The sequence below is a fragment of the Sapajus apella genome, unplaced genomic scaffold (assembly GCF_009761245.1).
Source record: "Sapajus apella isolate SASKATOON/1434 unplaced genomic scaffold, GSC_monkey_1.0 scaffold3, whole genome shotgun sequence".
NCBI lineage: Eukaryota > Metazoa > Chordata > Mammalia > Primates > Cebidae > Sapajus > Sapajus apella.
The window spans coordinates 66057169-66083849 of record NW_022436943.1 but is presented as its reverse complement, the minus strand read 5'-3'; the positions used below and the strand labels follow the sequence as shown (position 1 = coordinate 66083849).

The following is a 26681-nucleotide window of genomic DNA, read 5'->3' as shown; positions in this document are numbered from 1 at the left end:
AATCAGCTCTGGGATGCGCCCGGTGTCATCGCGCCCCAGCTGCATGCTACAGTTGCATACTTAATGAGCGGAATAACTAAATGAAGAGACTAAGATGGAGTCTGTCCAGCTCAACGAGCTAACGTGAGGCCTGAACAGTTCTTAGCTATGAAACAGAGAGTCAGTTTAAGCTAACAAAAAGCAGGTTATCACATTCCCCACTTGTGTTTTTGGGGATTCGAATCACTGATTCCTCAGTTACAGTGATGGGGTTACATTGGGTTCTAAGATACATAAGTTTAACGGGAGCTATGCGCTGTTTTACAGAATTAATAAACCAATTTAATAGACAGGGCCCGAAAGTTAACCCCAACAAGAGGAGGAGCAGAGGTCCTGCTAGTCCAGTTATTAAAGTAGCCAAGGGTCCCAGTTAAACATGCTTTGGTGCCATGGGGTGCTTTTTGTCTCGCTCCTGTTGGTATCTAAATTTTCTCCAGCTCTTTGAAGAGTATCCTTTATGGCTCCAGACTGGCTAGCATAAAAACAAGAGCTCTTCCCTAACGCTGCACGTGAACCCTCTTGGGAGAGAAACACCAGGTCCAGGCCTTGGCGGTTTTGAAGGACAACATCAGCCAAGGAGTCTACCTGGGCATGCGGTGTGTTTATAGCTGATTGGAGATTTCTTTTCTTTTTTTTTTTTGTTTGAGACGGAGTTTCGCTCTTGTTGCCCAGGCTGGAGTGCAATGGCACGATCTCGGCTCACCGCAACCTCCGCCTCCTGGGTTCAGGCAATTCTCCTGCCTCAGCCTCCTGAGTAGCTGGGATTACAGGCACGCGCCACCATGCCCAGCTAATTTTTTGTAGTTTTAGTAGAGGCGGGGTTTCACCATGTTGACCAGGATGGTCTCGATCTTTTGACTTCGTGATCCACCCGCCTCAGCCTCCCAAAGTGCTGGGATTATAGGCGTGAGCCACGGCGCCCGGCCTTGGAGATTTCTTAAGTCAGCATCTACTTGTTGAGTTAAGGATATTAGTCCAGTTTCTTCTCAGACTACAGCGGCAGTGCTGATTGCTGCTGACCCAGCCACACTAAGGCCGGCCAGAAGGGGCACTAGGAGTGGGGCATCCTGGCGGACCCTGGGGTGCAGTTCAGGTGGGGTGATAAGGAGTTGTGCCTCTGGTCCGCTGAACACATAAACCTGGGGAAGCATATGAACTAACATGCACAGGAGAGGTCCAGGTTCAGTCCCGGTGACGCAATGGGTGAGGCCCGAGCTGCAAGCCAGTCATGTACTGTTGGGTTTTGTTGGCCTTTTTGATGCGAGAGTGCTGAATTCAAGCAGGAATGCCGTCAAGTTTTAGGGCTGTGGGTGTGGTGGGGGTGGCAGTGTGAGGTCCCTTCCAAGCAGGGACATGTCCTTCCTTTTGAAACTTTTGACATACACCAGGTTACCGGGACGGAAGGGGTCGCAGGGCCCCATCAGGTCAGGAACTGGAGTAGGGGGTGCTCCCCGGATGAGCAGCTGGCTGGTATCTTGAACCTGTTGGAGAGACGGCAAGCACTGTAACAAGTTAGCACAGCTTTGCTGTCTGCGTGTCCCTCGGTTTAGGCAAGACAGGTGGGGCCCTCCCATCCATGATTTCAAAAGGAGCGATCCCGCCTTATAAGGGGTGCATCTAACTCTGAGAAGGGCTAACGGAAGGAGCTTTATTCAATTTTCACCAGCCTCCAAAATTAATTTTGTAAGAGTACTTTTTAAGGTAGGATTCATGCATTCTACCTGTCCAGAGCTCTGGGGTCGATAGGCACAATGGAGTTTCCATTGAATATTTAATGCCTTGCTGACCAATTGAACTATGGACGAGGAGAAGGCCGGCCCATTTTCAGACCTTCTGGTGACAGGCAGCCTGTATTGAGGGATGATTTCATTGAGCAGGAACTTAAGTACCGTAGTGGCAGTTTTGTTCTTGGTGGCAAACGCCTCAGTCCATCCGGAATAGGTGTTTACCAGCACCAGGAGGTACCTGTACCCTGCCCGGTGTGGCTTTACTTCGGTAAAGTCAACTTCCCACCTTTCTCCTGGGCTACATCCTCAGAGACGATGGCCCAATTCAAGCTTTGGACCTGGCTTGGCATTCATCTGGGCACCTGCCGTGCACTGGGAGGCCACTTGAGTAGTTAAGTCCTGGAGGTGTGGAAACTTAAAATCGCTCCTTAGAACCTGGGCTAGCTTTGTTCCTCCTAGGTGGGTGGAAGGGTGGAGGCGGCTGACCAACGCTTCTCCGAGGGCTCAGGAGGAAGAGCCAGGAGTCTGGGAGGATCCACCATCCATCCTGATTCTTACTGGCCTGAAGACCCGATGCTTGCTTCTCTTCTTCAGAGGACTACGTCGGGTGGTCGGGTAGATCAGGCTGTGGGAAAGAGACGGCTGGAAGCAGCGTTAATGGGGTAACCGGGAGAGCAGCAGCTTCACAGGCTGCAGAATCTGCCTTTTGGTTTCCCCAGGCAACAGCCGTGTTTTCCTTCTGACGTCCTTTGCAGTGAGTTACAGCCACCTGTAGGGGAGCCAGACAGCCTCGAACAGGGCTAACATCTCTTCCTTGTTTTTATTTTTTTATTTTTTATTTTTTTTGAGACAGAGTTTCGCTCTTGTTACCCGGGCTGGAGTGCAATGGCGCAATCTCGGCTCACCACAACCTCCGCCTCACCACAACCTCCGCCTCCTGGGTTCAGGCAATTCTCCTGCCTCAGCCTCCTGAGTAGCTGGGATTACAGGCACGCGCCACCATGCCCAGCTAATTTTTTGTAGTTTTAGTAGAGACGGGGTTTCACCATGTTGACCAGGATGGTCTCGATCTCTTGAGCTCGTGATCCACCCGCCTCGGCCTCCCAAAGTGCTGGGATTACAGGCGTGAGCCACCGCACCCGGCCTTCCTTGTTTTTAACAGTCTCTTGCTGAAGTGAGTAGCCCCGGCTCCTGATATATGGCCCCATGATCATGCACAGCAGCGAGGGCATATCGGCTATCAGTGTAGATGTCAACACGTTTGCCCTTACCCCATCAGAGGGCTTGAGTGAGGGCAATTAACTCAGCCTTCTGTGCAGAGGTACCAGCTGGCTGCGCCTCGGCCCACAGTACATTGGTCTCCGTGGTAACGGCCACACCAGCTTTTGCCACCCCTTGCTCAAGGAAACTGCTACCGTCTGTAAAGATGGTGGCATCTGCCTTTTTTAAGGGAGTGTCCTGGAGATCAGGTCTACCTGTCTCTGAGGTTTCTAGTAATTCCTGGCAGTCATGGTTAGGGGTGGTGAAGTCTGGATCAGGGAGCAGAGGAGCTGGATTTAAACACCTTTTTGGGGAGAAAGTTAAGCGAGGCGGGTCTGACAGCAAACTCTGATATTGCAGGATGCGGGCATTAGACATCCACTTGCCAGGGGCACCTCGCAGTAGTGCCTCTATGGCATGCGGTGCTGTGAGGGTTAAATTCTGGCCCAGAGTGAGCTTATTGGCCTCATGAATGAGGCTTGCTGTTGTTGCCACTGCTCACAGACAACCTGGCCACCGGAGGCCACAGGGTCTAACCTTTTAGACAGATACGCCACTGGGCGTCGCCATGGCCCCAGGGTTTGAGTGAGCACCCCTTTAGCCACTCCCTGCTTTTCGTGGACAAACAGGTGAAATGGTTTTGAGATATTTGGGAGGGTTAAACCAGGGGCCTCAGTTACTGCCTTCTTTAAATTGTGGAAGGCCTGTTCTTCTGTGTCAGTCCAAACTAAAGGGCCACTCACTTCCTCCTGTAGCTGTGTACAAGGCTTGGCAATTTCAGCAAACCCCGATATCCACAGGCGGCAGTATCCCACAGCCCCCAAGCAATCCTGTATCTGTCTTTTGGTGGTGGGGGTGGGGATCCGCAAGATGGCCTCCTTTCAAGCACTGGCGAGGGCTCTTTTCCCTTGGTTTAGCTCATATCCCAGATAGGAGACCCTCAAAAGACAAAGCTGGGCCTTTTTGGCTGAGACCTGGTACCCAATCTCCTGAAGGAGGTGAAGAAAGTCTTGGTATGTTGCAGGTAGCTTTTAGCAGTTTCAGTAGCCAATAATGAGTTGTTCATGTATTGAAGCAAAGTACACTTAGGGTGACTGGCTTGGAACATCACAAGGTCCTGCTGAAGTTTCCCCAAAACGAGTGGGGGAGTTCTTAAAATCCTGAGGCAACCGAGTTCAAGTTTATTGGGTTGTTTCCTGAACCAACCTCTGTTCATTCCAAAGCAAAAATAGGTTGGCCCTTAGGAGCCCCAGGACTGGCGAAGAAAGCATTTTTCAGGTCCAGGACAGTGTACACGGTGTGTTCTGGTGGGAGCCAGCGGAGCAGTGTGTAAGGGTTAGGGACAGTTGGGTGGACTGAGGCTGTCCACTTGTTGCCTTCCTGTAAGTCCTGCACTGGCCGGTAATCATCTGTCCCGGGTTTCTGAACCGGCAGGAATGGAGTGTCCCAAGCAGACTGGCAAGGTGTAGGTATACTGGCTTGTAAGAGCCGTTGAATGTGGGGGCTGATTCCCTCTCTAGCCCGCTGACTCATAGGGTATTGCTTGACTGGAACAGGCAGGGCAGTAGCCAGAAGTTCTACAACTGCCGGCAGATGGTGCTTGGCCAGTCCTGGAGGATTCGATTCTGCCCAGATCCGGGGAAAAAGAGTTTGCAGACCTAGTAGGAGAGGGTGAGTTTTGCCCTTTTTCGGCTGTGAGGACAAGACTAAGAGAGATTCCTCTGATAGGGGGCAGGCAGCAGGAGCTGAGCAGGAGGGGAATCTGTCCCCTAACTTGAGACGAACTTGCTGAGCTGAGGAGATGGATGTCTGCAACTCATAAAGCAGGTTTTGCCCAAGGAGACGGAAGGGGCACTCTGGAACTACTAGAAATGAATGAGTTACTCTCTTTTGACCTAAAGTTCACCTCACGTGAATGGGTGACAGGATATTCCTGAATAGCTCCAGTAGCCCCCCGTGCAGCCACCCTTCTGTTGGAGACACTGCCCAAGGGTGTTTGCAGTGTAGAATGTTCAGCCCCCGTGTCCATTAGAAAACGTACAGGCTGGCTCCCCTGTTGGCTTGCTCTTAAATTCTTTCCTGTGTGAACTCAAGAACCCATATGGGCTCCTGGCCTGAGCCCCAATTTGGCGGTTTGCCCTGTGACACACAGACACACAGTCAGTTGTTTTCTCTTTCCCTCTCTCTCTTTCTCTCTCCCCCAACCATCTTTTCCCCTTTCTTTCTTGCTTTTTTTGAGACAGGATCTCGCTCTGCTGCCCAGGCTGGAGTGCAGTGGTGTGATCACAGCTCACTGCAGCCTCGACCTCCTGAGTTCAATCAATCCTCCCACCTCAGCCTCCCTAGTAGCTGGGACTACAGATACACAGCATCATGCCCAACTGATTTTTGGTATTTTTCATAGAGATGGGGTTTCACCATGTTGTCCAAGCTGGTCTTGAACTCCTGGGCTCAAGTGATCTGCCTGTCTGGATCTTCCAAAGTGCTGGGATTGCAGGCATGACCCAACACTCCTGGCCTAGCTGTCATCTTGCTGTGTTATCACATGGTGGAGAAAAGAGAGCTAGTCTCTGGCGGCTGCTGTGCTGCTGTTTTTTTTTTTTTTTTTTTTTTAGGTAAGAGTCCTGCTCTGTCACCCAGGCTAGAGTGCAGTGGCGAAATCTCGGCTCACTGCAACCTCTGCGTCCCTGGTTCAAGCCATTCTCCTGCCTCAGCCTCCCAAATAGCTGGGACTACAGGCACCTGCCACCACGCCTGGATAATTTTTTTTTTTAGACGAAATCTTGCTCTGTCACCCAGGCTGGACCACAATGGTGCAATCTCGGCTCACTTCAACCTCCCTGTCTCAGGTTCAAGCGATTCTCCTACCTTAGTCTCCCCCATAGCTGGGATTACGGGTGCATGCCACCACACCTGGCTAATTTTTGTGTTTAGTAGAGAATAATGTTCACTATGTTGGCCAGGATAGTCCCAAACTCCTGATCTTGTGATCTACCCACCTCGGCCTCCCCAAGTGCTGGGACTACTTGGGGAGCCATGGCACCCAGCCCCACTGTTGCTTCTTACAGGGCACGAGTCCCATTCACAAGGGCTCCACTTTCATGACCTAACCACCTTCCAGAGGCCCTACTTCCTCATACGATCACATTGACGGTCAGGATTTCAATAGATGAATTCAGCACGTGGTGACACACATATTCCGTTCTCAGTGCTCCACATGTGCTGGTCATGGCCGAGCAGGCCAGCCCCAGCTGTCACGAGGCAACAGTCACAAGAGTCTTGAGGGAAACGCGACAGGGCTAGTTCACTGCATGAGTGCTCATCAAGACCCCTGATGGGAAATTTCATCCCATTCACTCCGAGTCCTCTCACGGTGGCCCACAGGCCTGTCTACAGGCCACTCCTGGCCACCTGGAAGGAGAGAGACAGAAACTCTAGCTAAGTGTTCAGCTGGGAGAGTTGCAGTGGGAGAGGAGGAGGATGAGGAGGGAGCATAGGACTGGGTGGTGCCTGGATGGGGTCTGCAAGGCAGGAGGAAGCAAAGATGGCTTCAGGTGGATTCTGCCTCTCCCCAGATCCACCTGGGCTAGGTGGGAGTCCTGGCTGGGGGTCCCATGGCCTGGGTTGGCCCGTTCTACTGCATGGGCTTCCGAGCCTCCACTCGTCCTTCTGCATGGGGAGCCAGCTCTCTTCAGCCAGCAAGCTGTCTTTGCCGCCGCCACTAGAGAAGCCCCCACAGTGCCTGTCACTGTATGTGAGGTAGAGTGATGCCAGCCCCTGGTGAGAGGTTCAGATGCTGGCCTTGGGAGCAGGCCAGAGGCAGGCTGGGTGGAGGCCACAGACTGCATCCTTACCTGTGTGCATGCGAGTCCTCTGCGCCACTGTTGCCACGTTTCACATCTACATACGTTAGAAACCTTGATATCTTATTTTTGCTGCACCTACTTGTTTTATAGAAAATAAAAATTTTTCTAACACATTTCTCATTTCCTATGCTCTTCCATTTTGTAGATCTGAGCCTCCATATTGTATCACCTTGTATCATCTTCAGCCTGAAGAACTTTTTTTCTTTTTTTTTGAGATGGAGTGTTACTCTGCTGCCCAGGCTGGAATGCAATGGCATGGTCTCGGCCCACTACAACTTCCACCTCCCAGGTTCAAGCAATTCCCCCAAGTTCAAGCAATTCTCCTGCCTCAGCCTCTGAGTAGCTGGGACTACAGATGCGAGACACCACACCCAGCTAATTTTTGTATTTTTAGCAGAGACGGGGTTTCACTATGTTGGCCAGGCTGGTCTCGAACTCCTGACCTTGTGATCTCCCCGCCTCGGCCTCCCAAAGTGATGGGATCACAGGCATGCGCCACCATGCATGGAGTTTCACTCTTGTTACCCAGGCTGGAGTGCAATGGTGCCATCTTGGCTCACTGCAACCTCCACTTCCCGGCTTTAAGTGATTCTCCTGCCTCAACCTCTTGAATAGCTGGGATTACAGGTGCCTGCCACCATGCCCGGCTAATTTTTCAATTTTTAGTAGAGACGGGTTTTACCATGTTGGTCAGGCTGGTCTCTAACTCCTGACTTGAGGTGGTCCGCCCACCTCAGCCTCCCAAAGTGCTGGGGTTACAGGCGTGACCACTGCACCAGGCCTGAAGAACTTTTAACACTGCTTATTCCTTATGCACTGTAGTAAAATTTTTACAGCATAAAAGTTGTCATTTTCACTTTTTTTTTTCTGAGACAGAGTCTTGCTTTGTTCCTCAGCCTGGAGTGAGTGGCACAATTCTGGCTCACTGCAACCTCTGCCTCCAGGTTCAAGCAATTCTCCTGCCTCAGCCTCCTGAGTAGCTGGGATTACAGGTGCCTGCCACCATGCCCTGCTAGGTTTGTATTTTTAGTAGAGACGGGCTTTCGCCATGTTGGCCAGGCTGGTCTTGAACTCCTGACCTCATGATCCACCCACCTTGGTCTCCCAAAGTGCTGGGATTGCAGAAGTGAGCCACCTGGCCCAGCCTAGCCATTTTAATGTGTACAATTCAGTGGTATTATTACCGTCACAACTTTGTATAACCATCACCACTACTTTCAAAACGTTTTCATCACTCCAAAAGGAAACCCTACACCTATTAAACAATGCTTCTTCAATCCTCCTTATCCCAGCCCCTGAACCTTTAATCTAATCTACCTTCTGTCTCTAAGAATCTTCATTCTAGATACTTAAGGTAAGTAAATGATGCATTTGTCTTTTTGCGAGTGGCTTATTCTACATAGCACGTTTTCAGGGTTTACCCATGGTGTATCCTGTGTTAGAATCTCCTTCCTTTTTAAGGGTGAAAAATATTTCATTGTTTGTATGGACCACATTTTGTTTATCCTTCCATCCACCCATGGACGCATGGGCTGTTTTCCTTTGGCTCTTGTGAAACATGCTGCAGTGAACACGGAGGGCACAAATTAGGTCTGAGTCTCTGATTTCCATTCCTTTGGGAATGTAGGCAGAAGTAGGGTTGCTGGATCATACGGTAGTTCTCCATTTTTTCTTCTAGAAAGGCAGACTGCCACATGCAGCGCCTTATGTGGATGTGTTTGTGGAGTCTTGACAACCCTACGCTCTCCTACAAATGGACCTTGAGCGCTTGTTTGGAGGTTCTAGCGGGGGAGGGCAGCTCCTCTATCGGGTATGGTCGGCCTGTTCGACTGAGCCGCAGCTTCGGGAGGGACGCACTCGAAGCGGGGAGGAAGGAAGGGACATCCGCCCAGCCAGCCAGAGCAGCCGAATCAAGCCTGGCGGTTACTGGGGTGACAGGCGTCGCGGCCAGATCGCCCTCACACCCGGCAGTTCTCCTTTTCACCTCTTGAGGGATCTCACCAGTTTTCTGCGGCGCCGCGCCATTTACATTCCCACCCCACAGCGCACGGAGATTTACAATGAAACACGTTTCTACTGACGAGCCAAAAGCTTTCACGCCTTCAGAGCTCCGCCATGTCTATCCAAGGACCCTCGCCCTCCTGCGTCTTCTCCTCCGGCCACGGTGAGAGCGTCCACCGGGCTTCCCGGGTCAACAGTAACTGTTAACCGGCCCTTCTCCCATGGGGCCCCCCTGTAGAGCCTAACTCTCAACCGGCGCGAAATGAAACGCAGGGACGTGGGAAGGAGCTGCGGTGCGGCCCGGGACGGCCCCAGGTCTCGCCCCTCCCGCAGTCTCCCAAGGGGACGCGAGCCCGGGCGGCACAAACCGAGCCGCACGGCCCCTCAGAACCCGAGCCGCCGCTTCCCGGCCGCGACCGGGCCACTTCCGGGCGCTCACTAGTGACGTCCCGCCTTCTCTGCGTCTGCGCGGCTCCGCCTCCCCGCGGCCATTGCCAGGGCGACGGCGCGTCGCAGGCAGCCGGCAGACATCCGGGCCGTTTCCCCGCGGCTCCGCCCCGGCCCGCCCCGCCCCGCCCGCGGGGAAACGGTCGCGTAGCGATGACGTCGCGGGGGCCTGGCCGGGCGTCGGGGACTCAGGAGATGGAGGAAAAGGAGATATTACGGCGGCAGATCCGCCTCCTGCAGGGTAGGTCCTACCGGGGCCGGGACGCGAGTCCCCTTCTTCCCGCCTCACCTCGCGGCGGGTCCCCAGCCCCCCTTGTCGGAGGGGTCGCTCTCCGCCCGCGGGTTCCGAGTGTCGGCTGGGGTGGGGGACCGTAGGGTCTGTGAGGACTTGCGGGCCGGCCGGGGCGCGGGTCAGGCCCCTGCTCCAGCTGCGGAGGGAGTGGGACCGGCCCTGCGGCGGCTGCGGAGGCGGGGGCGGGGCCGTCGCTTAGTAACCCGCGGGAGGCGGCGGCCCACCCGGCCCCCGAGCTGTTGGCTTATCCGGCGCCCACCCTCTCTCCCCGCGCCCCGCTGCGGGGCTGGGACCGGTTCCTGCCTCACTGCGGCAGAGCAGGCTCGGGGCGCACGCAGGTTCCTCCCTTCACGCCCATTTTTATTTGTTTGATTGTTTTTTAGAGACAGAGGCGTGCTCTGTCGCCCAGGCTGGAGTGCAGTGGCGCGATCTCGGCTCACTCTAACCTCCGCCTCCCGGTTCAAGCGATTCTCCTGCCTCAGCCTCCCCAGTAGCTGGGGCTACAGGCATGCGCCGCCACGCCCGGCTAATTTTTGTATTTTTAATAGAGACGGGGTTTCACCATATCGGCCAGGCTGGTCTCTAACGCCTGACCTCAGGTGATCCACTCGCCTCGGCCTCCCAGAGTGTTGGGATTACAGGCGTGAGCCACCGCGCCTGGCCTGGACTCCCGGTTTTGATGCCCCCTTTCTCCGGACGGTCACATTCCTCTTGCTATTCCAGGCGCAGACTCAACAGGCTTCAGCTTACACACTTAAATATTTTAAAACCCAAATTGGTCTTTCCAAACTTAAACAAAATAAAACAAACAAAAATTCATGTGCAGACGCAGTGGCCCACGCCTGTAATCCCAGCACTTTGAGAGGCCGTGGCAGGAGGATGTCTTGAGCCCAGGAATTTGAGACCTTCCTGGGCAACCTGGCGAGACCCTGTCTCTACAGAGAAATGTTAAAAAATGAGATGGGCTTGGTGGCTCGCGCCTGTAGTGCCAGCTACTCAGAGGCTGAGGTGGAAGGTTCGCTTGTGCCCAGGAGGTCCTGGCTGCAGTGAGCTGTGTTTGGGCCTCTGCTCTTTAGCCTGGGCAACAGCAAAATCCGTCTCAAAAGCCAAAACCAACCAACCAAACAAAAACTAATAAAAAGAAAATGAAAATGAAAAATCCTTTTTGCTTTTACTCTTGCAAAGGAAGGACTTAAGGATTGGGAAAGTGTGTATGCAGGAGAGGCCAGGTGGGCTGCCTCCCACTTGGGGCCACTTCTCAGGCTCACATTTCATCTGCCCTTGGGTGTCACCAGGTCTGGACATGGTTTTCTGTGCCCCTGGGGGCAGGGGCTGTGGCAGGGGATGCTGACGTGGGAGTCTGGCTGTTGCTGGTTTGCTGGGTGAGTCGGAGCACCACCCTGGCTGCTGCTGCCCTTGCCTGTGTTCCTGGCCCTTCTACTATCCAGGGACTTAATTGTGGTTGTATCAGTTCATTGCAGTAGGACTCCAGCCCATTGCTCTCTCCTCTTCTGCAGGGAAGACCGTGACATCTGATAGGGCAGTGGTCTACGCTTCTAGTACTCTTGTTTTCTTTTTTTGAGTTGGAGTCTTGCTGTGTCACCCAGGCTGGAGTACAGTGGCATGATCTCGGCTCACTGCAATCCCTGCCCCCTGGGTTCAAGCAGTTCTCTGCCTCAACCTCCCGAGTAGCTGGGATTACAGGCGCACACTATCATGCCCAGCTAATTTTTGTATTTTTAGTAGAGACAGAGTTTCACCATCTTGGCCAGGCTGGTCTTGAACTCCTGATCTCGTGATCTGCCCGCCTCGGCCTCCCAAAGTGCTGGGATTACAGGCATGGGCCACCGTGCCTGGTAGTATTCTTGTTTTCTTTTGTCAGGCATGGGGTCCTCAGTTCTGTTACACTCAGTGGAGTACCCCCTTTCCATCTGTGGGCAAGCCAGAGGGCCTGTGCCGTCAACTTGTCTCCTCTGATCCAAATAATACAGAGGGGATCGCTGCTGTTCTCTTTATACTGAGTGATACTTCTCATCAAAGGATTGTGGACCCAGTAGACTAGCAAATAGGGGTTGTTGTACCACGTAGTTCATTTTTGTGTTAAGCAGGCAAAACTAGGATTGAAGTGGAGCTGATGGAGAAAAGACTCATGGAAGCGACAAGCCCACGTGACGTGGGCTGAGTTGTCAGTGAGTCCCAGGTGCTGGGGGCTGTCCCTCCTGAAACTGGCAGGGGCTCAGACGTGAGATGGGGTCTGGGGGTATCTTGCCACTGATGCCCTTCGGGGGTGGTCATGATTGTTGCATTACCCTCTGGCCAGCTGAGCCTATGGTTCTGTCTTCTCAGGTCTGATCGATGACTACAAAACCCTCCATGGCAATGCCCCAGCCCCAGGCACGCCAGCAGCTTCCCAGTGGCAGCCACCCACTTACCACAGTGGCAGGGCCTTCAGTGCCCGCTACCCTCGTCCAAGCCGGAGGGGCTACTCCTCACACCATGGCACTTCGTGGCGCAAGAAATACTCCCTTGTGAATCGGCCTCTGGGACCCTCAGACCCACCTGGCGACCATGCTGTGCAGCCATTGCACGGGGCTAGGGGTGGCCAGGCTCCTGACCCACAGCAGCATGTCCTTGAGAGACAGGTCCGGCTCAGTCAAGGTCAGAACATGGTCATCAAAATTAAACCTCCATCAAAGTCTGGCTCTGCCAAGGCCTCAGGGGCCCAGCGGGGCTCTTTGGAAGAATATGAGGACACCTCCTGGAGTGACCAAAGGCCCCAGGAAGGTGAAGGTGAGCCCCCTGGGGGACAGCTGCAGCCCTCAAGACCAGCAAGAGCCAGGGGCACCTGCAGTGTGGAAGATCCTCTTCTGGTCTGCCAGAAGGAGCCTGGTAAGCCCAGGGTGGTGAAGTCTGTGGGCAACGTAGGCGACAGCCCCCTGGAGCCCCGCCGGACTGCCAGTGAGAGTGTGATTGCTGTCAAGGCCAGCTTCCCATCCTCTACTCTGCCCCCACGCACTGGCATGGCCCTCGGCCGGAAGGTGGGTTCTCATTCTGTGGCCAGCCGTGCTACACAGCTCCTCGGGGATGGGAGAGTAGATGCTGGCCCTGCAGATCAGCCAGTTCCGTCTGGCTCAGTGGTGGGTCCAGCCAGACCGGCCTCGGGACCCAGGCAGGCCCGGGAGGCCTCGCCGCTGGTGTCCTGTCGAACTAACAAGTTCCGGAAAAACAACTACAAATGGGTGGCCGCCTCCGCGAAGAGTCCTCGGGCCGCTCGGAGGGTGCTCAGTCCCAGAGTGGCTGCAGAGAACGTGTGCAAGGCTGCAGCCGGCGTGGCAGGCAAGGTGGAGAAGCCACAGCTCAGAGCTGACCCAGAGCTCAAGCCCAGGAAGGCAGCCACATCCTCCCAGCCAGGGTCTGCCCCCAGCAAGTACAAGTGGAAGGCATCCAGCCCTTCTGCCTCCTCCTCTTCCTCCTTCCGTTGGCAGTCGGAGGCTAGCAGCAAGGAACGTGCCTCCCAGCTCTCCCCGGTCCTGTCTAGGTCCCCATCAGGGGACGGACCAGCAGTAGGACCCAGTGGCTTGAAGCCCCTCTCTGGGGAGACCTCACCCTCAGCTTACAAAGTGAAGAGCCGCACCAAGATCGTCCGGAGGCGGGGCAGTACCAGGTGGGCATCTCCGTCGGCTGCGGTGGAGTGTGAGGGGCTGTGAGGAGGGTTTGCTGGGCATCTCCGTCAGCTGTGGTGGAGTGGGAGGGGCTTTGAGGAGGGTTTGTTGGCACTCCAGGTGCATCCGCTGAGCTTGGAGCTTCGCCTGCAGTGAGATTCACATTTCCAGCAAGGAATGAGGCAGGGAGTGCTAGTGTCTAGCAGAGCCTGTGGGTCAGGCTCAGGGTGGTTCGGGGGCTTGTCTAGGGCCCAGCACAGACTGGGGAGGGCAGGTGCCCCTCCCTCATGGTGCTGGCAAGCCTGTCCTTTCTCCTGCCGGGAAGAGATGAGAAGGTTACTGGGGGGCAGCTTCTGTTCCAGTTGTCCAGGGTTCACAGATGGAAGGCTTTGTGCCAGGCCAGGTGCAGGGGGAGCAGCCCCCAGGGACCAGACCAGGGTCCATGTGTCCCCAGGAGGTGAGACAGTGAGAGCAGTGTGTCTGCCCCTGGCCTGGAGCTGCCGGCCACAGGTCTGTGCTGGGAGGTAGACTGGGGCTCTGGGTCCTGCCAGGGGTGCCTGATTTTTCCTGCATGCCCTGAGTCTAGGGCTTGGGCTCCAGGAGGCCTGGCCTTTGCTGGTCCCCAGGCTGAGGGCTGCTCCTGCTGGGCTGAGTGGGCGGGAGCTGGGGGGTACTGGTAGGCGGCAGCCTCCTTGGGTGTTCCTGGCTTGGGCTCTGTGGCCTCCGTCGCAGAGTGCGGAGGCCACAGTTGCTCTTTGGCTCCAGGGTGGGCAGATTGGTGTTAGGTCCCAGCCCCCTTGGCCAAGCAGCTGGGCAGTCACTCCCTTGCTTGACACGCATCTCTCCTGGCCTTCCACCCTTGCGGACTTGGGATGAGACTCAGGTGGTGTCATGGCACAGTGCTGGGTCTGGGCTCAGGGACTCCCATCAGGTCGGCAGCTGAGGTGGTGGCTGCACCTGCTGGGCAGAGGACAGAGGTCCTGCCTTCATCGTCAGGCACGGTGGCGCCCCGTCTCGAAGGCACCTCCTTGCTGGGAACCCCTGCTGTCTGGCCTAGGTTGCTGGCTCATGTAGCTCGTTCTCTCTGGCCCTGGTCCCTTAGACAGGCACTGTCTTGAGGCTCACAGGCGCCCGGATCCTGCTCCTGGCAGCTCTGCTATAAACCATGCTGGTGGCTCTCTCTGTCCGGGAATGTGGAGAGGGAGTGTAGAGAAGCTGCCCCCTTACCGAGGAGGCTTGGAAGGCCATATGGAGCCGGCGGCTGCTCCCTTTGCCCCACACAGGGGCTCTGGCCTGGGCCGATGGGGAGGAGGTGGCACGCAGGTGGTGATGGAGCACTGAGGTCCCTCTTCTCTCCATGGCAGCCTGTCCTAGCTCAGGAGTCATCTGGGCTTGTGGGTTCAAGCCCACCACCTCAGCCTGGCTGTGGAGAGTGGACTGAGCTGCTGTTGGGGGAGGCCTGGCCCTGACCATGGGGGCTGCTCCCATGCCTCTTGAGCCCTGGCGAGGAAGGGTGAGTGGGCAGAGCCCCCAGGGCCTATTGAGAGCTGCCTGCATTTTGTTTCCACAGCCTTCCTGGAGACAAGAAAAGCAGCCCCTCACTTGCCACCACCGCCAAGAGCCACCTCAGCCTCCGGCGGAGACAGGCCCTCCGGGGGAAGAGCAGCCCCGTCCTGAAGAAGACCCCCAACAAGGGCCTGGTACAGGTCACCACACACCGGCTGTGCCGCCTGCCCCTGAGCCGGGCCCACCTCCCCACCAAGGAAGGTACGTTGGGGGCAGTGGCGCTGGGTGCTGGGGCTGGGCACGCCTGCGCTGGGTGCTGGGGCTGGGCACGCCTGTGCTGGGTGCTGGGGCTGGGCATGCCTGCACTGGCTCTGCCGGCCTGTTGGGAGCCATGGGCACCTTCCCTGTCTCGTGCTGTTAGAGGCTCTGGTTAGGAGGGCACTGCCTGGCAGGCAGTGGGTGGTGGGCTGGTGGGTAGAGGAGAGGGCCTGGGTGCTGTGCCCTGTGGTCTGGTTGTGGGACGTGCTGCTGGACAGGTGCTGTGGCCTTTTCCGTGTGTCCCTTGGTGTGTACTCAGCTCTGTCCCTCCTGAGGGAGGAGAGGGTGGCTGCTGAGCCCTGAGAGGGGGGTGAAGCCCTCGCTTGTGCTGTCCTGGGCACCCCCAGGCCTCTGGCTCCTCCAGGGCCCTTCTGTGCTCTTTTGGCTGGGGCTGCAGATCCACCTGCCCTGCCCTTTCTCGGTGTCATGTGGTGCTGTTGTTTTTGTTGTCTTGAGACAGAATCTTGCTCTCACCAGGCTTAGCTCACTGCAACCTGCAGCCCCTGGGTTCAAGTCATTCTGCCTTAGCCTCCCGAGTAGCTGGGACTATAGGTGTGCACCACCACGCCCGGATAATTTTTGTATTTTTTGTAGCTACAGGGTTTCACCATGTTGGCCAGGTGGGTGTTGATCTTTTAACCTCATAATCTGCCCGCCTTGGCCTCCCAAAGTGCTGGGATTACAGGTGTGAGCCAGAGTGCCTGGCTCATGTGAGTTTTTTGAGTGGCCTAACGGAGCCGGTCTGGTCTCCTGCTGTATCGCTGGGAGTGTGCCTGGTCCCGTCTGGAGAGAACTGGCCTGAACCCCTGCGGTGGCTTGGGAAGGCCCTGGCCTGCAGGTTGGGGGGCATAGCCCTTTTGAGGTTGACCCTACCTGCCCTGTGGTGATGGTGCCAGGACACACTGGGGGTGTGGCCTCCAGGCGGGCACGGGCTTGGAGGGTCTGGAGCCCTTGGGTGTGGCACCTCCCCTCCAGACACTGGTGGGGGGGTAAACGTGGAGCCACGTGCACCTGGTCCTGTGCAGCTCTGTGGTTCCCCTGGGCACGTTAGGGCAGTGGCTTCCCACGTTCGTATTTGTGACGTCTGGGGAAGGTGGGGCGTTGGGTATTGAGCAGGCTCGGACCTGGGCATGCTGACTGGGAACTGCTGCTCAGAAATCCAGCCAAGGCTGGGTGTGGTTGCTCATGCCTGTAATCCCAGCTCTTTGGGGGACCAAAGAGGGAGGATCACTTGAGGCCAGGAGTTCAAGACCAGCCTGGCCAATGTGACAAAACCCTGTCTCTGGCCGGGCGTGCTGGCTCATGCCTATAATCCCAGCCCTTTGGGAGGCCAAGGCAGGCGGATCATGAGGTCAGAAATTGAGACCAGCCTGACCAACATGGTGAAACCCTGTCTCTACTATAAATACAAAAATTAGCTGGGTGTGGTGGTGGGTGCCTGTAGTCCCAGCTACTTGGGAGGCTGAGGCAGGAGAATCACTTGAACCCGGGAGGCAGAGGTTGCAGTGAGCCGAGATCGCACCACTGCACTTCTGCCTGGCGACAGAGTGAGACTCCATCTCAAATAAATAAAAAACCCATCTCTACCCAAAATATAAAAATTAGCCAGGCATGGCAGCACACACCTGTAATCTCAACTACTGGGGAGGCTGAGGCACAAGTGCTGCTTGAGTCTCAGAGGTTGCAGTGAGCCGAGATTGCACCACTGCACTCTAGCCTGGGTGATAGAATGAGACTCTGTCTTAAAAAAATAAAAGAAACCCAGCCAAGGGTACTATCATCTAGGCAGGCTTCACAAGGCTTGGGAAGGAGTGGGGTCCGGGCAGAGCCAAGAGCTGTGTGGGGGCTGCCATGGGAGGGCAGGGTGTGGGGTCCCAGATGGAGGGCTGAACGGGGTGATGCAGCCAGGGGCTGCTACACAGGAGGAAGTGAGGCGGGGGGGTGCTGGTTGGCTGTCCCCATTAGATGATGCCTGCTGCATGCCAGGACACATGTGAATTTCATCCTGGTGATAGGGAGCAAGCAGAGACCCACGGGGTCCCGGGCGGCCACAGTGAGGTGGCCGGAAGGGGCTTAGGTCTGGAAGTGGACAGTGGGCGGTACCCCCTGTCACTTGGGGAGGCGGGGTTGAGGAGGCCACCAGCTCTGGGAGGCCGGCAGGGGCTGCTGAGCCTAGGAGGCTGAGCTTGCAGATGGTGTGGTGGTTGAGGTGATAGGCTCCCCACTGGGTGCAGGGTCAGCCCTACTCACCTGGCCTGTTCCCTCTTCAGGCCTTTAGTAGAGGGGGGCATAGGCAGGGGACGGTAGAGGCTGCTTCCTGCTGGCAGGGCCTTGCCTGGCGCCCCCTGGATGCCTGCAGGGAGGAGTGTGGGCTTGGGAGGCCACCAGCTTCACCAGCTGAGCATTGCCCAGTGTATGGCTGAGCGTTTGCTGCAGCCCTGCCTCACTGGGGGAGGGCGTAATTAATCTCATCGTTATTTTTTTTTTAATTTAATGTTTTTAGAAACAGGGCCTTCTCTCCCAGGCTGGAGTGCAGTGGTACAATCATGGCTCACTGCAGATGCCCTGGCCATGCCTTACCCTCCTAGGCTCAAGTGATCCTGCTGAGTAGCTGGAACTACAGGTGTATGTCACTGTGCCTGGCTAATTTTTAATTTTTTGTAAGGACAGGGTCTTGCTATGTTACAACACATAGTCCTCTGCTGGGCAACATAGTAAGACCCTGTCTTGAACTCCTGGGCTCAAGTGATCCTTCTGCCTTAGTCTCTTAGAGTGCTGGGATTACAGGTGTGAGCCACTGGGCCCAGCCACACTCGCAAAGACCAACATGAAGCTTTGCGCGGCGACAGCATTGTAGCCTGTGAGGTTTATCTGAGGCGTGATTATTGCTAATTGAAAACCTTTCCCAATACTCTCCCATTATGACTTGAAATATAGTCGGCACTGGCAATTTTTGCCAGTCTCTATGGAGACTGAATTTAAAAAAAAAAAAAAAAAGGAAAAAATAAAAAAAGACCAACATGAGGCTGGGCGTGGTGGCGCACGCCTGTAATCCTAGCACATGGGGAGGCCAAGGTGGGTGGATCATGTGAGGTCAGGAGTTTAAGACCAGCCTTGGCGACATGGAGAAACCCCGTCTCTACTAAAAATACAAAAATTAGCCAGGTGTACTGGCGAGCGCCTGTAATTCTGGAACTTGGGAGGTTGAGGCGGGGAATTGCATGAACCCAGGAGGCAGAGGTTTCAGTGAGCCGAGATGGCACCATTGCACTTCAGCCTGGGTGACAGAGTAAGATTCTGTCTCAAAGAAAAAGAAAAAAGACCAGCATGATGACTGCATGGAGTGAGAGGAGAGGGTCCTGTGTGAGGAAGGGCTGGGGAGGCGTCTCACTCACTTGACTACCACTGGCCCATCTGGCAAGCACGGTTGAGCCACTGTGCCTGGCGGCCTGCTGGCTCCTGGGGATACTGCGGTGAAGGTAAAGAGAAGATGAGGCTGGAGACACTTTCCAGTGGTGGAGACAGCCACCAGAATGCTTGTACATTGGCCAGAAAGGTGCTTCTAGGTGGAAAATGCCTTCTGAGGAACAGTCAGGGGCATAGCATTGGGCAAGCTGCAGAGAGGTGCTCTCTGGATGGGAGGGCCTCTCTGAGGAGGTGACCTGAGCAGAGAGGAGGGAACAGGGCTCAGCTCTGCAGGCTGAGGTGGAGGTGGGAACGAGCTTACTGTGTTCCAGGAGCACAGGGAGGCTGTGGGGCCAGTTCACTGTCCAGGAGTGTGGCTTGGAGGGGTTGGAGCCAGCGGGGCAGAGGACCAGGGCCCAGGAAAGGGTCTTGTAGGCCACAGGAGGGAAAGGGGGTTGGTTCTGGCTACTTGGGAATCCGGGGAGGTAGAGGGGAGGACCCTGGCAGGGGAGGACCTAGAGCCCCAGGGTGTCTGGCCTGAGTGGGCAGTGAGTCAGGAGGGCCTGTGTGTAAGGCTGTGGACACCAGGCCGAGGAGCAGAGCCTGCAAGCGCTCAAGTGGGCAGGGAGCACGTGGAGGTGAGAGGCCAAGCCTGGCCACTCAGGTAGCTGGCTGCAGGGGAGATGGGCATGGCCAGGGTGTCTGCTGAGGAGATGGGAGGCTGAGGCCCGGGAAGTGGGTGCGTGGGTCCCACAGGTACCCTCCTGCAAGGCCCACCATCTCCCTCCCTGCCCGCCTAAGAACTGAGGTCTGCCTATCCTCAGCCCTGGCCAGGTGGGCTCCTGGGTAGGGCCCAGCTTTGTTTCGTTTAATGCTGCAGTGTCTGGAGAGCCAATGAGCTCTTCCCGGACCCTCCCTCAGCCCTCCTGGGTGGCCAAGACCTCCATCAGCTGGGGCATTGCTGGATGCTGCTGTTGTGTGGGCTGTGGATGGGGCCGGCAGGTGGGGCTGCTCCTTCATTTGGCTGCTTGGAGTTTTCTCTTTCCCCGTTTTCTGCCCAGCAAAAGCTCAGTTCCAGCTCCACCTTTCCTCTTAAGGAGATGGCAGTGTCCCAGTGTCCAGTGGGGACCTCCCTGTGGGCTCCTGCACTAGGGACAGGGGCTTCTGGAAGCCGCCAGGCAGCCCTGCTGTGCTGCCCAGTGGCCAGCAGAGGGCGCGCTTGCCCCTCCTATCCTCTCTATCCGCCCTTTTTTGGTAATTGATCGCCTAATTTCCTCTTTATGTGAAAGAAAGCAGATATCAAGTAATTTGCAGCAATAACCTGCTAATGCTGGGCCAGTATCGAAACTCCCCTGTTCATTTCAAGTGGCAGATAAAACGCTAATACATAATTATCCTTGCAAATTGGATTATTTTAAATAACCAAAAGGCTACGGCCAGGAGAAAGCGATCCCATCTCCCCTGAGTTACTATTGCAGCATAATTGCCGCGTTCAATCAATTTCCCTGGCATTAGAAATTCCATCACAATCAACATTAAGCTTTATTCATTGTGATGGCTAAGAGCCGGGCCATTTCTCCTCTTTTTCTTAACTGGCAAAATTAATCAGGGAAAAGATTTTAAACATTTACCCGTGCGAAAGAGGTCAGCCCTGCCGCTATATTGCTCAGCAGATAAGGGGGCTAATAAAAAGAAAATTGAATTACTAATGATCACCAGGAACAGAGTATATAAAACCTGGCAATCGCCAGTTCAGGAAAAGGGAGAATCAATTTTCTCAGGACAAGGTGCGTTCATTTTTTATTTTGGTGCATATGATCAGCAATTTAATTTGAGAGGCATAAACAGGAGGAAACAGTTAGGGAATAATGAGCCTGGAGGTGTAAAGTGCCGCAGGATATACGCTGTACACAATTTATTTGGCACAACAGATAATCGCTTTAATTGAATTCAAAAGTGCATTGTTCAGCAGCAGTGTGGCCGCTCACGCCTGGGGACTGAGGCTGTTGGGAAGCTTCCAGCCTGACTCTTCGGTGCCTCTCCCCACCTCCCCGCCTCCCCGACCCTCCAGAGTCCTCTGGGCCTGGAGTCAGACCTCGGCTGGAGGCGGGGCAGGAGATTCCTGAGGGTCTGTCCCTCTGCTGTCCGTGTGCCCCTTCCCTTTTCTCCTGGGGATGGGTCTGTTGGCAGCTGTGGGATGAGGATATGAGACACTGGCCAGGCACTGAGGCTCATGCCTGGGATCCCAACCCTTTGGGAGGCTGAGGTGGATGATTGCTTGAACCCAGGAGCCCAAGAGCCTGGACAACATGGCAAAACCCCATCTCTACAAAAAACACAAGAATTAGCCAGATGTGGTGCCACATGCCTGTAGTCCCAGCTACTCAGGAGGCCAACGTGAGAAGATTGCTTAGGTCTGAGAGTTTGAGGGTATAGTGAGCTGTGACTGGCACCACTGCACCCCAGCCCGGCGTGACAGAATGAGACCCAGTGTGGGGGATGTGGGGCCAGCTTCGTGGTGCGTCCTCCTGGGGCCCGTCGCTGTGCTCGGCCGCCCTGAGGTGACAGGCATGATGCCCTAAGCCTGGCCGGCCTGTACAGCAGAGGGTTGCTGTCCAGGCTGTACACTCTGGGCCAGGCCAGCTCTCCCACCCACCACCCTGCGCCCAGGCTGGGGAGCTTCTTGGTGGCAGGAGGTGATGGGACTCTTACCAGCCACATGGAGACATCTGCTGTTGTATGCCAATGAAGTCGTGGCAGGTGGGTGGGCAGTGGTGTCATCATCTGCTGGGATGGGAGGGCCCTCTGCTTCATTCACCTGGGATGGTGGTCTGCCTCCTTCCCTTATGGCCTTGGATGAGCCCTGGGCCCTGCCTGGGAAGTGGCCCCCTTTCCAGACTCGTCGCCAGCGTGTTGGGTGAACGTGCGGGCCTGGTAGGGCCCGGGCACACCTGTGGTGGACAGAAAGGGCCCAGCTTGCAGAGTGGACTCATGTGGACAACCAGGCTGACCCGAGGCCTGCTGGCTGCCCAGGCTTTGACAGGAGCCAGGCCAGGCATCTGCCTCTGGCCCAGAGCTTGTCGGACATATGAAGGGCGTTTCCTACCCATCCCTCAGTCCGCTGTGCCGGCCCCAGGGTGTGGAGGAACTGCTGTCAGCATTCCCAGAGGAGAAGAAGAGTCTCCACTCACCCCAGGTCACTGGCAGAAAGGGCAGGCCGGGGTCTTGGACTCTGCTCTGGCTGGTGTCACCAAGTTCCAGGGCCGCCCTGCCTGGGTGAGTCTGCTGGGGCCCAGATGCCCATTCCTCATCAGCCCGGATGCTTATGAGTCCGCGTTTCTCTGAGAAAGTGCCTACGGAGACCCTGTGTGAGCTGTTGGCCCTCAGCCCCTCCCTGCTACCAGGTGGTCATCATGGCCTCCCCCAGCCCAGCCCAGGACCCAGAGTGGGACTTGAGGGGCTGGGCCCCTTGATCACATGGCGCTCCCTGGATACTGGGTCTCACACTCTTGCCCTGGCAAAGCCGAAGGTATCCTCCCAAAGCCTACCCGCCCACCCAGTCCTGTGTGGGGTCTCCCCTACTGTGGCGGGACAGTTCCTGGACTGCTGCCTCCTGGCTGCTGGGTCTCGGAAGGGCCTTCCTTGGCGGCTGTTCAGAGGGCTGTGACCCCTCTGAGTCCTCAGTGGTCCCTAGGGCCCTCCCTGTGTCCTTGGGTCCTCCCCGGGCACATGGCTTTTTTCTGTGTTGCCTCCCAGTACCTTGGGGAGGGGGCGGTTTGCCAGGCAGCCCTGGCGTCAGAGGCCTGGCTGTATTCTGCCCTCAGCCCATGCTGTGGCTTTGCACTGGTTGGCCACAGATACTTATGGGGATGTCATTGAGCAGGCACCTGCTTGGGAGTGTGACGGCCCCTCTGCCCCCCTGTCCCCAGCGGCTTCTCCCAGTGGCCACCGCAGCCTGTGGATTCCGGTGTGTGGGAAAAACCCAACTGCTTTCTCTCGACTGACCCTGCCCCCTCTTGAAGGCCGTGCCTAGCTCTAGCCAGGCCCACCCTCTGGCCAGGCCCCTCCCCATCCGTAGGTGTGCACAGTTTGCTCCCCTCATTCAGGAGTCTGTGAGGTGGGCCATGGTCTGCCTTCCCAGGCCAGCTCCTCGCTCTGCCGCCAGGGGCATTCCTTCCCCCTGCCTGTTTCCTGTTGCAGGAATTACTGTGTATTGCCCATCCTGCCTGTTGGGAAGGTTCTTTGGGGAGCACCCTGGCTGCCCTGTGTGCAGGACAGTCACCACACTCAGCGGGCAACGGAGGGGTGAGGGCCTGAGGGCTGCTGCCCGCCAGGAGGAAAAGCCACAGGACTCCCTGCCCAGACACTGTCCTGCCCCTTTGAGACACACAGGCTGGTGGAGGTCGGCAGCAGCACTCAGAGGCCTGGTGAGCGAGCCCTGAGTCTGGTGCTCATGGCCTGGATCTTTGCTGGACGCCATGAGGAGAGGTATGAGCCCCCAGGCGTGGTGCCCGCATGGCCTGGCGGGAGACTTTGGGTCCCATCCGTCTGTTCTCCTTGCTGGTGCTCGGTTCCGTGTCTGCGAATGGGGTCGAGAGTTGTTGCTGTGGGGCTGAGCGGTGCCTTCGGGCGCTGTCCCCAGTGTGGTGTTCCTGCTGGGCTGTGCTGGCGGCCAGCATTGGCCACCTGGGAGGCTCTGCCTGGCGCCTCTGGGGTCTGCGATCTGCCATCACTTGCTGTGTGCAGCTGGGCTGTTCGATTTTACTCTGGTGAACCCTGTGAAAGGGCATGAGAGCAGTTACATCTGGAGTCCTGCTTTCATAGGGAAAAAAGAAAATGCTGAATTAGGCTTCAGGAAAGGCAGCCACAGCGATCCTTGAATGTTGCATAAATTATCAGACGTGCAGGAGGCTTCCACGGAACTGGTGTGGGATCGAGTCTGTGCCGTGGCGGTGCTGCACTGGTCTGTGGGCGCAGAGCTGAAGACCTGGGCTGCCTGGTCAGGGTGGCATTCTCAGGAGAGCCAGAACTCACACCGCCGCAGGTCCCCCGGTCCCCAGGCTGGGACAGCATGGGCTGCTCCTTTTGTTGAGTGGATTGTCCCTCTCCTCCCAGCCCAGGGCTGGCACATCCCCCAATCGTGTGTCCTGGCAGACTTTTGAGTTGAGTGCAGGACACCTGCCCGAGAGCCCGGGCGGGTCCCTCTCACCCTGGCAGCCTCTCTCAGGAGCCAACCGGGCAGTGGGCACTAGGGTTCAGGACACAGGCTCTGCTGTCACCTGTGTTGGGGCTCCATGAGCCCCGCCACCTGCCGACCCTCACCAGGCAGCGAGGGGCACGCTGCCAAGTGCTCGGGTGGCTGGGGGACACGGCCCACGGCTGTCCCCATGGCCACCTCTGCTGGCCTGGTCCTCCTCCCACTCTGCCCGCCTGTGCTCTTCTGTGGGCGGCCTCTTTGGGGTCTGTCTCCAGCATGGTCAGTGCGCCTGCCCCCTGCTTGCCTCCTGGCAGTGTCTTTTCACCAGCGCTCGGTTCTCCCGCCTGGGGAATGGGGGATATGGCTCTGCCAGCCTCATCCAGGCTTCTGTTGAGGGGATGGGGAGGGAGTGTGGCTCTGGGTGCTAAGGCAGTCTCCTGCTGGGGATGAATGTGGCCTGTGCCTTCTGGGATTTGGCCCCATCTCTGCATGGGGTCAGGATGTTCCTGGGCCCCCGTCTAGGCCCCTGCCGGGGCTGTAGCCTCCTGTGCCCCATCCGTTGCCCATAAGCGGCCCCTGCCAGCCTCCTCTGTCTCTCCAACTTGACCCTTGCCTGAGGGCACTGCTGTGGCACCGCCGGGTGGTGGCAATGCTGGGTGTGGTCAGAGTCCACGAGGACTTGGGCATCGGCTGGGACCCTCATGATCCCCACGGTTGTTTCCTCCTGCACCAAGTTCAAATGCGTATTGGGCGGGGTCCTGATGGGAAGGAAGTCCTGCTTCCCCAAGGGGTTTCCTGCTCAGCACCAGCAGGTCCGGAAGAGGAAGCAGCCTCAGCCCCGTGCCTCCTGCCTACGGGCACCTGGTCTTCCTGCCACTCATCCCCCAGAGCTGACCCTGCCCTTGTTCACTGGGCATCCACCGAGCTCTGGTGCTGTGCTGGCACTGCTGAGGCTCTTGGTGGGAGGTGCTGGGCTCTCGCCTGATGGCAGACAAAGAATGTCCAGCCAGGGTCTCTCCCACTGGAGCCCACTGAAGTCAGTGCCCTCTGTGGCCCCGTTGGGGCAGCAGCCCGCATCCTAGCATGGGTTTCGATGTGGCCGTGGGTGTACTTGAACTGTGGTGGTTGTGGGGGTTCTCTAGGCCCCCTACACCTTCAGTGGGTGTACCAGCCCCCTGGGCTCTGGGCCAGCCACAGGCAAATGCCACTGAAGTGGGGCCAGTGCCAGGCCCAGGCAGATGGCAGGCTTGGGGTTGCATGGCAGGCATGGCATCCAGATGGGTAGAGAGGCCTCCTGGGAGGGTGGCGCAGAGGCACTGCCCGCCACCCACCCCCGGCCTGGCCAGTTCTCTGTCCTCTTGTACCTTGGTACAGATCTGCTGCAGTGCATGGCCAGCTCTGGTCACTGCATGTGTACTGGGTGGCGGAATCCCAGCTGGCTATTGAGCCGTGCTCCCTGTAGAGAGGCGTGTGGGAAGGCGTAGCGGGAAGACCAGGGCTGTCTGTAGCACGCTTGATTGGAGCTCCCCTTTCTAGGGCTGAGCCCGATGACTGCAGCCTCTGGTCTGTGTCCTCATGGGAGCAGGGCGACATGCAAGGAGCCCCCTCACATGGGCCCCAGAGATGCTCCTCTCCCAGCTGAGACCTCCCCTTTCTGTGCTGTGGGGTCCCTTGGGTGGCTCTGCCTTGGTAGGGACACAGAGTCTAGTCTGTGGGTCCAGCTGTTCTGGAAAGGGCTGGGCCATGTGTTCCCCTTCCGCTGCTAGGGCTTCTAGACAGCCACAGGAATCCTGAAGGGGAGCCTGCGTCACCCATCATCCCTCAGCGCCTCCTTTCTCATCCCTCACCTGTGGCTCTTCAAGGCTGTGCTGACCTTGCCGTCAGGAGCCATCACTCAGCAGGAGGCTGGCACGGTCACCAGCTCCTGGAGGAGCCTCAGGCCAGGCAGAGCCCTGCTGTGAGGTGAAGCCAAGAAAGTGCCATGGCTGCATCTGGCTGGCTGGAGATGCCCAGGCACGACTCTGCATGGCCTGGGCCTTCTCAGGGCTCACAGAGAGAGTAGATGGAATTTTAGAGGAAATCCGTAGCTAGATATGGTGACTGCAAATTTAGCAGCTTTTGGGCATTAAGTGTCAAGTTATCTGTCGGTTTGCTTGAGTGTCTGTTATGGAGCCCTGGTCTCGGAGATCAGCCCCGGGCCCCCAAGTTCCCTTCTGGTGCCTTTGACCCAGGGGCTGGCAACGATGTGCATCCAGGCCAGGGCTGGCGTGGTCTGTGTGCCTGCTGCTGCTGCTGGCTGGTCTGCAGTGTGGACACAGAGCATGGGCTTGGGGAGGCTGGCAGGTCCCCTGCTGTGGGGGCTCGTGGGCAGAAGCATCCACTGCCCTCCCTGTTCCTCTCGATCCTCTTCCTCCAGGGAGCTGAAGGCCAGGGCCACGCAGCTACCAGTGCAGGGAAGCCAGCAGTGCAGCGCAGCACTGCTCACCCTGCTTTGCCTCAGAGGCACTGCCCAGGCGCAGGTGTCAGGTGTGTGCCTGGAGCTCACGGGCCAGTCTCCTCTCCCCGGGCCGGGGCCAGCTGCTCTTGGCCCTTCCTTGACCCACCTTTGTGCAGCTTGCCTGCCGCTGGTGCAGTGGGGCTGGGGCTGGCTCTGGGGCTGCGGCCTCATGGCCCAGCCAGGGTTTCTTTGAGGCAGGCCAGTGGGCAGTAACCTCTGGGCCCCTCAGCTGGGTGTCTGGCCAGAGTAGTCAGGCAGGAAGTACTGAGGCTGCCCTGCGCTTGTGGTGGCATGGCTCCTGGCAGAGCATGGCATGTCAGGGGCTCTGGGACTCTTAGCCTCGACCCCAGGGGAGTTCTCCCCTAGGGTCTGGGATCGTAGACTGCACTCAGTAGCTGTGGACTCTGGAACTGCATCCCCACCTGTGGCAGTTGTGGGGAGGGCTGAGGAGTGGGCTCAGAGCC

General features: G+C 57.0%; 1 protein-coding gene and 1 non-coding gene across 5 annotated transcripts in view; both read left to right on the top strand.

The window, feature by feature from the left end:
* Nucleotides 1-9474: 9474 nt before the first annotated feature.
* ZC3H3 (zinc finger CCCH-type containing 3) overlaps nt 9475-26681 on the top strand; it is a 92036-nt gene continuing 74829 nt past the window's right edge. For all 4 annotated transcript variants that reach the window (XM_032255069.1, XM_032255080.1, XM_032255052.1 and 1 more), the window contains exons 1-3: nt 9475-9581; nt 11979-13296; nt 14865-15061. In XM_032255069.1, the coding sequence (XP_032110960.1) occupies nt 9494-9581; nt 11979-13296; nt 14865-15061 (1603 nt within the window). In that variant the 5' untranslated portion in view covers nt 9475-9493. The remainder of the gene's footprint in view (nt 9582-11978; nt 13297-14864; nt 15062-26681) is intronic.
* Nucleotides 17950-18090, top strand: LOC116536332. Its single transcript, XR_004262578.1, has one exon. It is a non-coding gene; the product is annotated as a U4 spliceosomal RNA (small nuclear RNA).